This window comes from Martes martes, assembly GCF_963455335.1.
Source record: "Martes martes genome assembly, chromosome: 3".
Classification (NCBI taxonomy): Eukaryota; Metazoa; Chordata; class Mammalia; order Carnivora; family Mustelidae; genus Martes; species Martes martes.
The window spans coordinates 77,656,114-77,670,892 of NC_137890.1; the positions used below are offsets into that span (position 1 = coordinate 77,656,114).

General features: G+C 44.9%; 1 protein-coding gene across 3 annotated transcripts in view; it reads left to right on the forward strand.

Annotated features, from left to right (window-relative positions):
* SPATA13 (spermatogenesis associated 13) overlaps positions 1–14,779 on the forward strand; it is an 84,924-nt gene that overhangs the window by 48,071 nt on the left and 22,074 nt on the right. Inside the window, exon 1 of one of the 3 annotated variants that reach the window (XM_080798394.1) lies at positions 3,882–4,006. The exons of the other annotated variants lie outside the window; for them this stretch is intronic. Coding sequence (XP_080654520.1) covers positions 3,952–4,006 — 55 coding nt within the window. The 5' untranslated portion in view covers positions 3,882–3,951. Of the gene's footprint in view, positions 1–3,881; positions 4,007–14,779 lie in introns of those variants that run through there. 3 annotated transcript variants of the gene reach the window in all.

Sequence of the window (14,779 nt, forward strand, 5' to 3'; positions counted from 1 at the left end):
TGGGTTAGTCGGTGAAGCATCTGCCTTTGGCTCAGGTCATAATTCCAGGGTCTTGGGGTTGAGTCCCGCATCAACAGGGAGACTGTCCCTCCTACTGCGTGGGCTCTCTCTTTCTCTCTTACTCTTGATTCTGGTTAGTCGTTGCTCAAATGGGACATTGTACTGTAGCTCAGATGTAGGGATTTCTCTGTTCGTGGTGATGTGTTACTCAACCTTGAGCCCATTTTCTAAAGCTGACGATATTGTGCTGAAGAATAGTGTCACTCTATCCTCTGGGCGTTCTCCTGTCTTGTGCCTGTCTTGGTACTGGGGCTGTATCTAAACATAGTGGGGACATAAAGTTGCTAGGATATTCCTAGGCTAAGGACACCTTTCCACCATGCAGGAAAGGTTGCTGCTTTGGTGAAGAAGCTGCAGCAGCTGGGAAACTTTGAGCAGAAAACCAGGGCTGGTAATCTTTCTGCACAAAGCAGAAGGTGGTCATATAAGAAAATCTATGCCATATTGTATTTAAAATAAGAAGATCTCAAATTCAGAGCTAAATGGAACCTTAATGACCACCTAGTCAATCTCAAGAAACAGTCCTGGAGCAGTAGACATAACCACTGGTTTGAGTCTGAGGTACCACTTCTAACTTACCCCAATTGTTTTATGGCATTTCCTTTCCATATAGGTGTGTGTAAATATATATGGGTCTTAGGACCACTGTGCTGAAAAATCACTTTAATTTCTATATCTGTATAAGAAAAATCATCATAACATTCCATGTGTTTTCAACTTTTACTTTATTTTCACTGATTTCTAAATATTTGATATTAGGATATAATTTGAATTTCTCTCCTCCCCTGAGGGACTGATCCCTTACTTAATTCTTTCAGGGTTGCCAGTAATCAATGTTTGTAATTCCCAGTCCTGACCATATAATGTAGTGGTGTCTTATCCAAGGAGAATAGATTAATGTGTGTGTTGGGGCGGGGGTGGAGTTTAAGACTTTTTTCAACTATGCTTAAGGTCTTTGTTGTAGTATTCTTATTGATCTTGTAAATATAGGCTTTAATCACTAAAAAAAAAAATTAAGCTGTAAGTCAAACCTCTGTATTACTTCTTCCAAAAATATCTTAGAAGGGTTGTTGGGTCAGTATCATCAGTATCCTTTGATAAGATGCCTCATTTAAACACAGTCTTTGTTTGTTTACCTTTTTCCTCCTTTTTATCTTTGTTTCATTTTGGGTATGCAGTAAAGTAGGTTTACTTAGTAAATGCCTTTGATTTAAGATCCTAAACTCCCAGGGATCTCAGTGTAGTGCCTTGACTCTATCTCTGGATTTGGAAAACTCCTTGGGATATAAGAGCTATTCTGTGTACCAGCTGCCAGTGAAAGGCAAAAGTGAGCAAACAAACTCTTAGGACAATACCAAGGAAATGTGGCAAAGAGATCTTTTTCTTTTTGACAACTTGCAATTTTATCCAACCAACAAAGCAAACAGATGAACCCCAAATTTAAGAAAATGAAAGCACTCTGGATTTTATTTGCCTCCTGCTGGAATTTAAACTTAGAACGGATACCCATCAGAATTAATTCCAACTTCTCACTGCTCTTTATCTCAATGTTTAGGATTTCACCTCTTTCTTCTAACTAAAACCACATCTATCCGTTCACATTCCATGGTCTTCATTAGTTTCTGAATTGATTTTTAAAAGGCACACTAGCGTTCACAATATTGCCTCAGATGAACGAGTTTCTTGAATTGCCTAGGATAATACTTCCCAAACCCAAATGTGTATTTGAATGCCCCTGACCTTGTTAAAATGCATGTTCTGATTCCACATAATGTGGGTGGGGACCCAGAGTCTTCACTTCTAATCAGCTGCCAGGTTATGCCAGTGCTATGTGTCCATGGACCACACCCTGAGTAGCAAGGCCCTAACACACTTTCTTTGTGGGTAGTAATATGTGTTACTAGAATAAAAGAGTTTTGTGACCCAATAAAGTTGGGAAATTCTATGGTAAACAGTGTTGCACAGTGGTCATTTGGGTTTATGGGAACCTGTGGCTACTAATGTATATTTACATGTTTCATGAGGTAGACTTTTTGCACGGACCATACTGTGCAACTAGTATGCCCTGTGGCATATAGGAAACTTTACCTTACAGAGAGAGACTGTTCTGAAAAACAATTTCAAGGAAGCTTTTGAGTGCATAATTTAGTTTAGTCCCACCTTTTAAAAGAAGAGATAGGTCCATTTTGAATGAGCTATTTTATTAATCATTTAAAAACTTTGACTTTCTTAAACCATTAAAAAAAAATACTTGCAAAGGCAAAATTTGAAGCTGATGTGGTGTTGTGAGTGTGATATTGTGTGTGTGTGTGTGTGTGTTCACTCCATTTCACCTTTGTTGTGGGTTATTAAAGTTGTGAGTTCTCCAGAAAACTCTTCAGCTGGATTGAAGGGTGGGATACAGGAAGTCAGTAGAAATAGCTACAGGGCACCTGGGTGGCTCAGTGGGTTAAAGCCTCTGCCTTTGGCTTGGGTCACGGTCTCAGGGTCCTGGGATCGAGCCCCGCGTCGGGCTCTCTGCTCAGCGTGGAACCTGCTTCCCCCTCTCTCTCTCTGCCTACTTGTGATATCTGTCTGTCAAATAAATAAAGTCTTTATAAAAAAAAAATGAAATAGCTACAAACACTTAAGAACAGTCTACAATATAGCACATAGTCAACATGGGCAGTATAATTAATTAGGCAGTTTTGCCTAATAAGTGCATGGTGTGAATTTTGTGGGAACCAAGACTGTTTTACTGACCTTAGGTCTTTTGAAGTTGAGGCAGCATGATTGGTGATGTTATTAATCTCTAATGAAGTGCCAGTATTGTTCTAAATACTTTTTATTATGTTCTCAATAACCGTCACAGGGTTGTTGGTACCCCAGTCATATCCATTCTACAGACCAGAAACTGAGATTGCCTAGAGACTTAGAAACTTTTCCTAAGCAGTTGGGTAGAGCAGATATTGTACCAGGGTCACTGGGTCCCACTAGTGTAAAACATGCATTTGCTAACTGGTACTGTCACTGTTTTAACCGCTGTTTATTAAGGGATCACCGGGTGATCGTTACTTTGCATATGTTATATCTTGCTCATAAAGTCAAAAAGTAACGTCTTCCTATCATGAAGAAATTGAAGGAAGTGTAGTTTGTTAAAGATCATTGTCTCACAATGTAAAAGAAAGACTTGCTCATTGACATAACTTGGAAAATAGTGAAGAGTATGGGGGAAATAAATGACCTGTATGTCATCTAGAGAGAAACTTTAAAAAACAGCAATTCTCTTCATTATAGAGGATGCACACTTTATATAATGAAAGATAGACATATTACTTTCACATAGTAGAGTGAAAGTAACACACACACACACACACACACACACATAGATATATTTGAACAAAATCCTTGCTTTAAAGTGATTTCATAAATTTACAATTAACATAACTCAGATTTTTGTCATGAAATCCTAACTCCATTTTTGAACTCAGTGACCTCTCTGCTTTTTCCCCCGTGAAATAAATACCTTTTAAAAAGCTCTCTAAAAGTCTAACTCAGCCTTTGGTATTGTAATTAAAAGCAGCAAACGCATTTCTCCCACTTTTGTCGAAGGCTCTTGACCACACCTGATATGCTTGTGAGTGTGTTTGGGTTTGGTACGTGGAGGCTTTGCTTGAGTTTAGAATTTCCTCTCTGACATCCCTGGCATGTCTGGAGCCGCTAACCCTAGCGGCTGTGAGCAGTGAGTGAGTTGTCAGCCTCTAAGCACACTCTGGCCGGGAGTGCACACAGCGTCAAAGCAGTGAATAAGCGATTTCTGCAGTTTCCGTAGCTGAGAGCCTGTGTGATTCTCCGCGATGCTCAGTCACACCCCAGTCCTGCTCTGAACGTGGCTGTTTTTCAAAGAGAAGGATGGTAGCCAGAGGGGAGATAGCAAGATTCTGGAGTCTGGAAAGCCTTCACATGGGTATGTGTGCACAGAATGAATTACTATATTGTGGCAATATTGCTAATTCTACTCCGTTTCCTTCCAAGTTACGGTGCTTTCTCTTTGCTGCTGCTTGCCAGTTTAAGTGTGTCTGTGAAAGCTCATTCATCCTAGTGCAGCATTCTGAGGGTACTTTTAGTTGTGGAAGTAGTAAATCAAGGAAATTGGCTTTGATTATGGTATAGCTGTTAGTGTGAAATAGAAAATAAGAAGCAAGCATCCTGTGTGAGTTATGGATCTGGTTTTTACTGTGCTGGTGTTTACTTCTGTTATATGAAATTCTTGTATACAAGAGTTTATTGTTGGGCTGTATATAAACATGTTCCTTGCTAATCTGGGATATGGAAGGCTCTCAACTGGTTTCTGAAAAAGACTGTTTACTGTTTTCAAAAGTGGTATTGCCCCGTATTTGGTTACTGCACTGTCCCCCGCTCCCTTACTTTTCAGTATTTTTGTGAGTGGTGTCCACTAAGATAGTTCCTATTTAAATGTGAAGGAAATGTGATGCTCTCACCCTAAGAAGCTATATAGATTGTGATGCATGTATTCTTTAAAAAGAGTAAGAAGGAAAGTACTTCACAGGAAGAATTTTAGCCAACTGCTACAATGTGGATACAATAGGATGCTTTTTAAAAGTCTTGTCTCTGTTTTTGCTTTCAATCCAAGCCAGTAACTCAGACTGAAATGAATGAGAATTGCAGCTGACAGCTTGAAGGCTGCCTTGGGCCTCACTGGGGCAGTACAGGTTAGAGTTTGTGCCTTCTTTCTTGTCTTAGTTGGTGTTCTGTGCTGGCCGAGAGCAGACGGGGATGTGGTTATGGCTTCCGTGTCTGGCAGATTGAGAAAACAAGAGCAGCGTGTACTCCCGTTTCACTAAAAAGTTGCTCACTGATAAATGCATTCAGAGCACAGACCTGCCTCCCGAGTGGCTGTGAGGGTCCCCTTCAGTAACTGGGTACCATGAGCCTGTTGTCATTGCAGACCAGATGAGGCTGGGATGGAGACCAGAGGGGTGCTGGGTGCCCCACTCATCCTGAGTACCACTGGGTGGATCTGGGTGTTTATTACAGCTGAGCCAGCCATGCCAGCGCGTGGCAGAGCAGAGGCGGCCGGGAGGGCAGTGCTGGGAGCCCCCCACCGTCCTGCTGCTCCTCCTCTCAGCATTCCTCCACTCCCTGGGCAAGATTCCCAGTCTTTCTTCCCACACTCTGCAAAGGCCGAGGGAAGGCCTGACCCAGCCTCTGGCTGTGAGTGGAATGCCCTCGACGTAGGGAAAGAGACTCAGCATGGCAGAATCTTCTGTGCAAGGCTTTGCACTCGCCTCCCCTCCTGTGTTCCAGGAGGGTTCCCCTGCTCCTGCCCTGCCCCCACAGGTGGCTCTGTTCCTTTGATGAGTCTGGCTGGAAAGGAAAGGAAGGAACTCTCTTTAACTGGGAAGGCTGGTTCTGTAGGAATCTTCTCTTTTCCGGCTCTGAATGTTTTCTGGTTCATTGTGTTTCAAAGACTTTTTCATACACTGGCTATAGTCACTATATGTGTGTGTGTGTGTGTGTGTGTGTGTGTGTGTGTGTGTGTGTGTGTGTGTGTTTATAATGGAAATGACAGCAAACACAGTATTTAGTCAACTTTAAATGATATGCCAGCATAAGATAAAGTAATGAGTTTGCTAAATTGTGGGTTCTCTTTTATTTGAGCACCCTGATTGGGCGGGGAGCAGGGGAGGGGCTGGGGGAACCTGAGGCACAGCCTGATGGCCCTTCTGTCGAGAGGAAGCTCCAGCCAGGGACAGGCAAGAGGAGCGTGGGCCCCGGGGAGGATGGGCCCCATCAGGCTGTGGTCCTGTCCCTATGAGCTAAGTAGAGGGCAGGACTGAGGCAGGTGTGTAGCAGGCTTGTTTTGGAGCCAGATAGACCTGTGTTTGAATTCCAGCCCCACCACTTAGGAGCAGTTACTTAACCTCTTTGAGCCACAATTTCCTCTTCTATAAACAGACAGTAATAATTCCAAGATGCTTACGAGGCTTGACCGGGATGATTTATATTAAGAGTTTAGCGTAGTGCCTGGTACACACTAAGAGTTCATTCCGGGGATTTGGTGAAACCAGTTAGGTTCCTGCTCAGGATTTGTGCAGCGAGGGGTGGTGATATCCAGCCCAGAGAGCTGTGGAGGGTGTAACCAAGTGGTGAGGAGGAGCCCCGGACAAACCCACATGCGTCAGCATGGGGGACAGGGTCAAGGTCAGAACCAGAAACCCAAGGAAGAACAGCAGCTTGTTAAGAGGATGCCAAAGGGGACGCCTGGGTGGCTCAGTTGGTTGAGCGGCTGCCTTCAGCTCAGGTCATGATCCCAGCGTCCTGGGTTCGAGTCCCGCATCGGGCTCCTTGCTCCGCAGGGAGCCTGCTTCTCCCTCTGCCACTGTGTCTGCCTGTTCTCTTTCTCTCTCTCTCTCTCTCTCTCTCTGACAAATAAATAAATAAAATCTTAAAAAAAAAAAAAAAAAGAGGATGCCAAGGGACAAGCCCAAGGTAAAACCTGAGGGTTCGTGGCAGGACTCTAAGAAACCCAGAGCCTGAATCCCATGTCTGAATTGGACACAGGACAGAGGGCAAGCTTCCAGAGCAGGAGGAAGCTGAGGTCTCTCCAGCCGCTGTGCTTCCAGGAGAGAGTAGAGGGGAGACCTCAGGGGTATTGTTTTGGGGATACCAAATCCTGATATCTGAGGGCTCTGAATACCCATTCGACAGAAGAGCTCAAGCAGACTCTTTACTTAATGATACAGAGTATATATATGACCCAACTCTAGGGCAAGTTTTTGGCCTTAAATTGAGAGGGAAGATGATTCATAGGTAGTTTAAAACAAAATTCATTAAACCATTTGTAGAAACAAAATCCACTGTCCGGGGTTTTGTGTAAATGAAGCTCAGTTGTGATGTAACTTACTCCCATCACCAACCACTCTGGGCAGCAGAAGTCAGCAGTGGCCCTAAGTTGAATCCAGATAGGAAGCTGTATCCTGGGAGAATTATTTTTAAAAGATCCATAAACACTATAAAAAGTTATCAGTGAAGACTGGCATGTCCATATCTAGGACCCTTTTTGATCCTGCTGTTCCTATGTTTAAAAGGCTCAAAAATACTATTTCTGGGAAATGGTTTGCAAGCCTAGATTAGACATAATAGTGACTTATGTGATGGTAACATTTTAAATTCCAGATATGAAAGTTGTTCATTCAAGCCTTTCACCCAATCAAGTGACGCTGACTAGTAAGCATGTTTCTTTTCCCTAAGGAAGTCCTTTTCCCTGGGAGAGGGGTGGGGACAGATATAAAGAGATAGGTACATGAACAGCTAGCCAGAATATTGTAAACAGCTAAAATATAACAATATAAATGTAATGAGTATTTTAAGCACTACCATGCTTCTAGAACATCAGAGACCGAGATTGTTGCTGTAGGGGGCCAGGGAATAACAGGGAGGAGAGCCAAAAAGTCATGGAACCCATCACCAAGAAGTGGGAGTCAAGCTGCCTCAAAGTCAATGAAGCAGAATTTGATCTGCTCTTTGGATGAGAATGTTGCTCCGTGTGGAGAGGTTAACATGGACAGAGGGATTCTGCCCTTTTTGTTGATATACGGAACATTCAGTGGTACAAAGTAGCTAGAGCAGAGGTTTTCACCAATGAGATCAGGGTCCGTTGCTCTCCAAATTGTGACTTGCTGCATGGTCAGGCAACAGAACCCATCCATCCTGGAACAGATCCGTGCATGTGGCTTAAGTAAGTTTGGCCTTAAAGTCCCATGGTTCCCACGGTTAGCCAGGCATCAGAATCCCTTGGCGTGCTTTCGAAAATGGATTCTCAGCAAACATCCCCACTCTCCTTGAGCACTTGGTTCCATGGTCCAGCATAAGGCAGGTATCTTGATTCTGAACATTCCCCAAGCGATTGGGTGCCATCGGTGCTGGATGCGTGGGAACCACTGAAGAGGAAGTAGTGTCCCGAGTTTTGACACCAAAGTCAGCCCCCTGGAACTCGGTTTGTCCCCTCTGTGTGCATCTCCGTGGCTCAAGAGTGGCTGTGGGTGGTCAGGGTTTCAGCGCCTAAAGCAGTGGCTTTAGGAGAGCTGCTGAGGGTCCCGAGCCCAAGCTGCTGGCCTCCCTCTCTCCGCTGTGTTTGCTGTTTCCGTTCTTAAGATGGGAAGCGAGACGGGCTTATCTCAAACCTGAGGAAGTCTGAGTGACCAGCAGGAGGTTTTCTAAAATATGTGTTTTGAACAGATTATTCTAAGTGTAGGAATTCCCCTGCAATCAGCCAGGTTTTTGAGGGGAAGTCCCCTCAGAGGAGCTGCCCCAGCCGAGGGAAGAGGGCTGCTTGGTAGGTAGTCCGTGCTGGGGTGAGGTGCGTCATGACAACAGCTGACATCCGGATGACCTTCATGTCAAGTGGCTGACTGTGAAGCCCACTGTGTTTGTTCTTACCTTTCTTTTCTTTTTTCTTTTTTTTTAAGACTTTATTTATAATTTATGACTGAGAGAGGGAACACAAGCACAGGGGAGCTGGAGAGGGAGAAGCAGGCTCCCCACTGAGCAGGGAGCTCGATATTATGACCTGAGCTGAAGGCAGATGCTTAACGACTAAACCACCCAGGTGCCCTTTACCTTCCTTTTATTTAACAAAACACTTCCACATGCGTCCTGTGACCGGCCCTCCCCATAGATGCGTGAGACATGTGAGAGAGGCACCATTTCTCTTGGTTGCAGATGAGAAAGCGAAGACTCCATGAGCTCAGGATCTCTTTTCGCATGGCCTCGCTTGGACCCACACCGAGGTCTCTAGACTCCCAGGCTGGTGGTTTTGAAGTTCCATCACTCTGCTCAAAAGCCCTTCAACATACAGAAATAGCCAAACGGGAAAGAGATGTGTTGTGTGTCCTGAGAAAAACTCCCACCAGGACATGGACCTGTTTTCTGTGTGCATAAATCAGACTCCTGTAGGAAGTCTTTATCCTTTGGCACATGTTATAAAATAAGACTTTCCATTGTTGGTGATGTTTGATATTTCCTGTCATAAAAATTTACCTTTGGAGTCTGTGGGCAGGTTTCATCCCTTCACCAATGCAAAATATAAGTCCAGACAGAAGAATGTCTGTTGCTTCCCTGAGGAATGTTTCCCTTTGGAATGTGGAAGCTGTTTATTGTTGGCCTTTAAAAAAAAAAAAAAAAAAAACTTAGGTCATCTCTGGTTGTATTATGTCTAATTGTGTTTGCAGGGGTCCTGCTGACTTAAAAATAGTCTGTTCTCTATGGATGTGTGGCTCTCTCCACTTGTTCCTAAAGCTGCATCAGATCAGGCTGCGACTGGCCTGGGGAGTCATTCTTGGATGGCAGCTGTGGCCTGGGGAGGCAACCGGTTCATTCAGGAAGTAAGCAGGGATCAAGGGGGGAGAGGAGAATTCAGAGCTGAATCTGAAGGTATGACTGTAGACGGGACAGAGCTAGGTAGGGGGTGCCACAGGAAGAAAGTAGCCCAAGAGCAGCGCCCCGGTGGGGGGGTGTGCGAGGGAACAACAGCCTTTCCAGAAGGACGCAGTGACAATTCAACAAGCACCTTAAAAATTCATTGTATACAGATTTAGAGTATTTCTGTATATTTACTCTATGGAAAAAGGTGTGTTGTTTCATAATTGGTCCGAGCTAGAGGTATGTGCTAAAAATCAGTGTACAGGGCTTTTAGATGGTAAAGGTCGTCTCGCTGGGCTTGAGTGCAGCTTTAAGAAGTTCTGTGGAAAGAGAACACACTGTATCTGCTTCCATTTTATTGTATATATAGGGCTTTGGGGGATTTTAAAAATGATTTTAACCCAGAACAACCTTTGCTCCATGTTTCCAAGATTGTTTTAAAAAATGGCTCCCTCCCCCCGCCCCAAAATGGCTTTTCCACGCCTGTGTGTTCAACAGAAGAAATACATTTGGCGAGGATGTGGGGAAATCGGAACCCTGTGCATTGTTGGTGAGCTTATATAGTGGGGCGGCCGGTGGAAAACAGTATGGAAGTTCCTTAAAAAGTTAAAATAGAATTACCATGTAATCCAGCAGTCCCAATTCTGGGTATACATCCCAAAGAATTGAAAGCAGGATCTCAGAGAGATCCTGCACAGCCGTGTTCCCTGCAGCAGTACTCACAATGGCCAAGAGCGGGGAGCAACCAGGCACATACACAGATGAATGGATCTAGAAAACAGTGTGTACGTACAATGGACTATTATTCCACCCCTAAAAGGAAGGAAATTCCAACAACATGCTACACAGATGAACCCCGAGGACATGATAACTGAAATAAGCCAGTCACAAAAGGACGAATGCTGTACGATCCCACTTAAAGTATCTCAAGTAGTTAAAATCACAGGAACAGAAAGTAGGAAGGTGGCTGCCAAGGAAGGGGGTAGGAAGGAGGGAAAATTAGTATAAGGTTTCTCTTTTGCAAGATGAAAAATTTTTGGAGATCTGATCTGTTCACGACCATGTGAATACACAACACTATTGAAGTGTACACTTAAATATGGCTAAGATCGTTAATTAATTCTGTGTTTTTGGTTTTTTTAAGCCACAATACAAAGGGAAGGAAGGAAGACATTAAATTTATTCTTTTTTTTTTTTTTAAAGGTTTTACTTATTTATTTGACTGAGAGAAAGAAAGCACAAGTAGGCAGAGCGGCAGACATAGCGAGAGGGAGAGGCAGGCTCCCCACTGAGCAGGGAGCCTGATGTGGGGCTCGATCCTAGGAACCTGGGATCCGACCTAAGCTGAAGGCAGACGCTTAACCCACTGAGCCACCCAGGTGCCCCAAATGTATTCTTTTTATTATTAGGATATATTCATTTCTCCTAATTTTGCTAAAGTACATTTTGAGAATTTATCGTAGCTCCACATCATGTAAAATTCTCCCAGAGAAAAAGTCACATTGACTGACCTTGATCTGTAGTTGAAGATTTTGAGGCCATTAAGTTAAATGAGATCACACTTACTTAGTGAGGGAGTGATGAGGTCGCGTGAAGAAGCCTGTGGTCCACATGGCCAGTGGCATAGACCTGCTCTTTGTGCAGAGGCCTGCCCAGCAGAGGTGACTGTGGGCTTTGGCACACGGTGGGAAGGAAGGTCTGCTAGGTGGAGTAGGGTCAGATTGCAGAGGGCCTTGAACTGCTGCAGGAGAATTGTCAGAATGCAGTGGATAGCTACTATATAGTTTGTAGTGAAAATGATGAAGCTGTTGTTTTAAGAAGTTCACCTTGGATAAGTCTCAGGAACAAAAGACACAGCACATGGAAAATAATCCATGACATTATAATAATGTCCTATGGGAACAGACGGGAACTCCACTTGCGAACAAAGCACAGTGTTGTCAAATTACTGTGTGGTGCACCTCCAACTTAAGTAACGTCGTCTATCAACTGTACTTAAAAAGAGGAAGAAAAAAAAGGTACAGACAGAAAACCAGTTTACCGTAGAAGTGAGCTATAGGATGGCTGGCAGAGAGCCAGGTGGGGACGGCAAGCAGGAAGACCACTATGACATCGGCCTCAGACCCAGCATTGTATAGCCCCATTAAATAGTTCAAGTTCTCGGAACCTTAGTTTACTCATCAGCAATTTGCAGTTCAGTTAAAAAACAAGGTTTTTTTGTTTTTGTTTTTGTTTTTTAAGATTTTATTTATTTATCTGACAGATCACAAGTAGGCAGAGAGGCAGGCAGAGAGAGAGAGGAGGAAGGAGGCTCCCCACTGAGCAAGCAGAGAGCTTGATCCCAGGACCCTGGAATCATGGCCCGAGCTGAAGGCAGAGGCTTTAGCCCACTGAGCCACCCAGGCGCCCCAAAAACGAGGTTTTGAGTGCCTTCTCTCTGCCGGGTATTATGCGTGGTGCCAGGGATACTTCCCTAAAGAAGTTCTGGGCTCAGAAGGGAAACACACGTGTAAGGACAGTGTCTTTGCCCAGAGGCAGCCTCAGACTGCAGTATTAAAATCCCTCCCATCCAGACAGCAGACCTGAAAACCCCAACTCTATAAAATGTGTGTAAACTATAGGACAGAAACACAAGGAGTTGTCAACTGAACACAGGCTTCAAAATCGTGAAGGGAAAAGGATAATATGCAAGATCAGATCATTGCAGATGTAGCTGAGAGCTGGGATCAGGAGTAGGAAGAAAAGGGAGGCAAGAGGAGCAGGGGACGGGTGGCACTGCTTCACTCCAGAATGCTGTGGAAGTACTAAGATTGGGGCGTCCAGTCATTTTTGTCTTATCACTGATTACAAGGGTAGACCTGGTAGAGGCAGCCATGCCAGTGAGGAGGAGCTGATGACGCGGGCTTGACCCCTGCCGCCCATGCCGTGCCCTCGAGGGGTGTTAGTTTACTCATCCGGAAGTTGGAGAAACCATCAGTCTCTACCACATAGTACTGCCCTGAGGGATATATGAGCCGAGTTACGCAAAACAGCAGCTCTGGGCCTGGTGCATTGGGATGCTGAGGGGGAGATCATCTTGCCTTTCTGTAATGTTTTCCAGTTTATTCAGAGTGCTTTTATGTATTGTTTCACTGGAAGTTCACAGTCATGTAACAATAAATTACTTGTTGAAGATTTACAAATGACTGCTACTCTGTATTTGACAGTTTGGCAGGTGAAAGATTGAGAAACTTGACCAAGGACTCAAACTACTAACAAAACACCAAAAACCATTTTTATGCAGCACTGTTATTTGGAGCCAAGTCTGTCTGACCCAGAGCCCTGCTCTTCTTGGACTGTGTGTTGGTTGTATTTCCATCCATCCATCCAGCCAGCCAGCCAGCAAATACTTAGTGCCTGTGTGTGCCAGGCGGTGGTCCAGGGGCTAGAAATGCCGTTAAGAACAAAGCAGACAAAATCACTGCCTTTATGTAGTTTGCATTTTAGTTGGAGAAACAGATAGTACACAAATTATATTAGATGATCAGAGATGCTATGGAGAAAAATGAATGAAGAAAAAAGAGCAGGAGTGGAGAGAGGGCTGGTTTTGAATGGGCCAGTCAGGGAAGGACTTGGCCTGAGCCTCGTTTGCCCGTGGGACGGTATTAGGCACAGGGAACAGCGCACCCCCCTCCCCCAGGGAGAGCCCTGCCTAGGGATTGAGCAGCCATCAGAAACAGGGCTGGGAAGTACCGAGTGTGTTTGTGGTGGGTGGGGCGGGGAGAATCACATGGAGAGGGGTTGCTGGAGTGACCTGCCCAGAGAGGTGGGAGAGCAGTGAGAGCAGGCCAGATTCTGGACTCATTCTCAAGGGAAAGTCAGGATTTGCTGATGAGCTGGGTGTGGCATGTGTGCAGTAGAAGAAAAAGAATGACCTCTGAATAGAGAAAACGTGTACACTTACTCCCATTTTACAGACTGGAAAACTGAGGTTGGGAGATAAGGGTGCCAAGGTCATTTAGCTAGACAGTCTGTAAAGCTAGGGTATTTGCCCAAGTGTTTGTGCTCCACGCTGCTTAGGCTTTCACTGCAGGCCTCCTGCCCTACCTTACTCACCCACTGAAAGACTAAGTCAGCTGACCCCACCTGGCCCCTAGAACTGTCTTGTTTCTGCAGTGATTAGTGAACATTAATCTGTACTGTGGAAACCGTCACTGTGGAAACTTTCTCAGGGTGCAGCTCAGAGATAGTGTTCTAAGTGTTTATGAAAACTCAGATCATTTGGTAGATGAAGGTCCTGATTTCCAGACAATTTGATCCTGCTACTTCCTGTGGAGGTGTAGCATTTTTTCAATGGAGTCCCTTTCTCATTAGACTCCTGTAAATTGTGAGTTAGTGCGTTATCACCACTGGCTTCCCCGAACCCCCCTCCTTACTGATTTCCATGGCAACAGCCAGATGAAATGGTAAAGACTTCTCCCTGGAAAACGATGTTCAGTGGGTTTTTGAGGGAAAAGTGTAATTTTCAGGGCTTTGCTGTGGACAGGAGGCCCAGGTGCCTTTCATTTCCTGCATTTCCCTCCTTTTGGCTCCGTAGCCATGGCTGAAAAATGATGGGAGGAATGCCATTGGTGCCAGGCTGTGCCAGATCAGTGTTGGCGGACATGTGCAGATTCCTGCCGCTTCGGGCCTCCTTAAAGACCAAGCATTTGCATGCATCTTACTTACGCAGGAGCAGTCGAACTTTTCAGCTATTAGCCGAGGTAGCTGTTGGGCATGGTAGCTGAGCGGCTGCTCCAGGGTCTTTGTTTAGAGAAGGCTTGGAGCTTTAGTGGTATTCATTTGTTTGTTGTTTTTGTTTTTGTTTTTGTTTTGGGTTTTGTTTTTTGTAGGCAAATAAGAAAGACTCATGCATGTACAAAAAGCTTGTATTTGCTTCCTCAAGAGTTTCTCCCTCCACTCCCTCTCCCCCAAATATACACACCAGGACAGTGCCCTAGGCTGGGTGACCTCATATTCTCTGCCTGCAACCACTCTGACCTCAGCATAGGGGGCCCAGGTACCACACGGTATCCAGGCTCTTACAGAACTCACGCACACTTCTCAGACAAGGTGGCCTTTCTCCAGGGCCTCACTCAAAGCCACCAGCATTAGGCAACAGACACACCTCCAGCATCACACTCCAGAGGGAAGCCGTGTGAGATGGAAGCCCTGCTGTGTGGCCATTGCCTCCCACTGAGGACAGATGCACACTCATGTGCACACGCACACCCGCAGCTGACTGCCCGCTGCCCACCTCTCCGCATGGCATTGACAT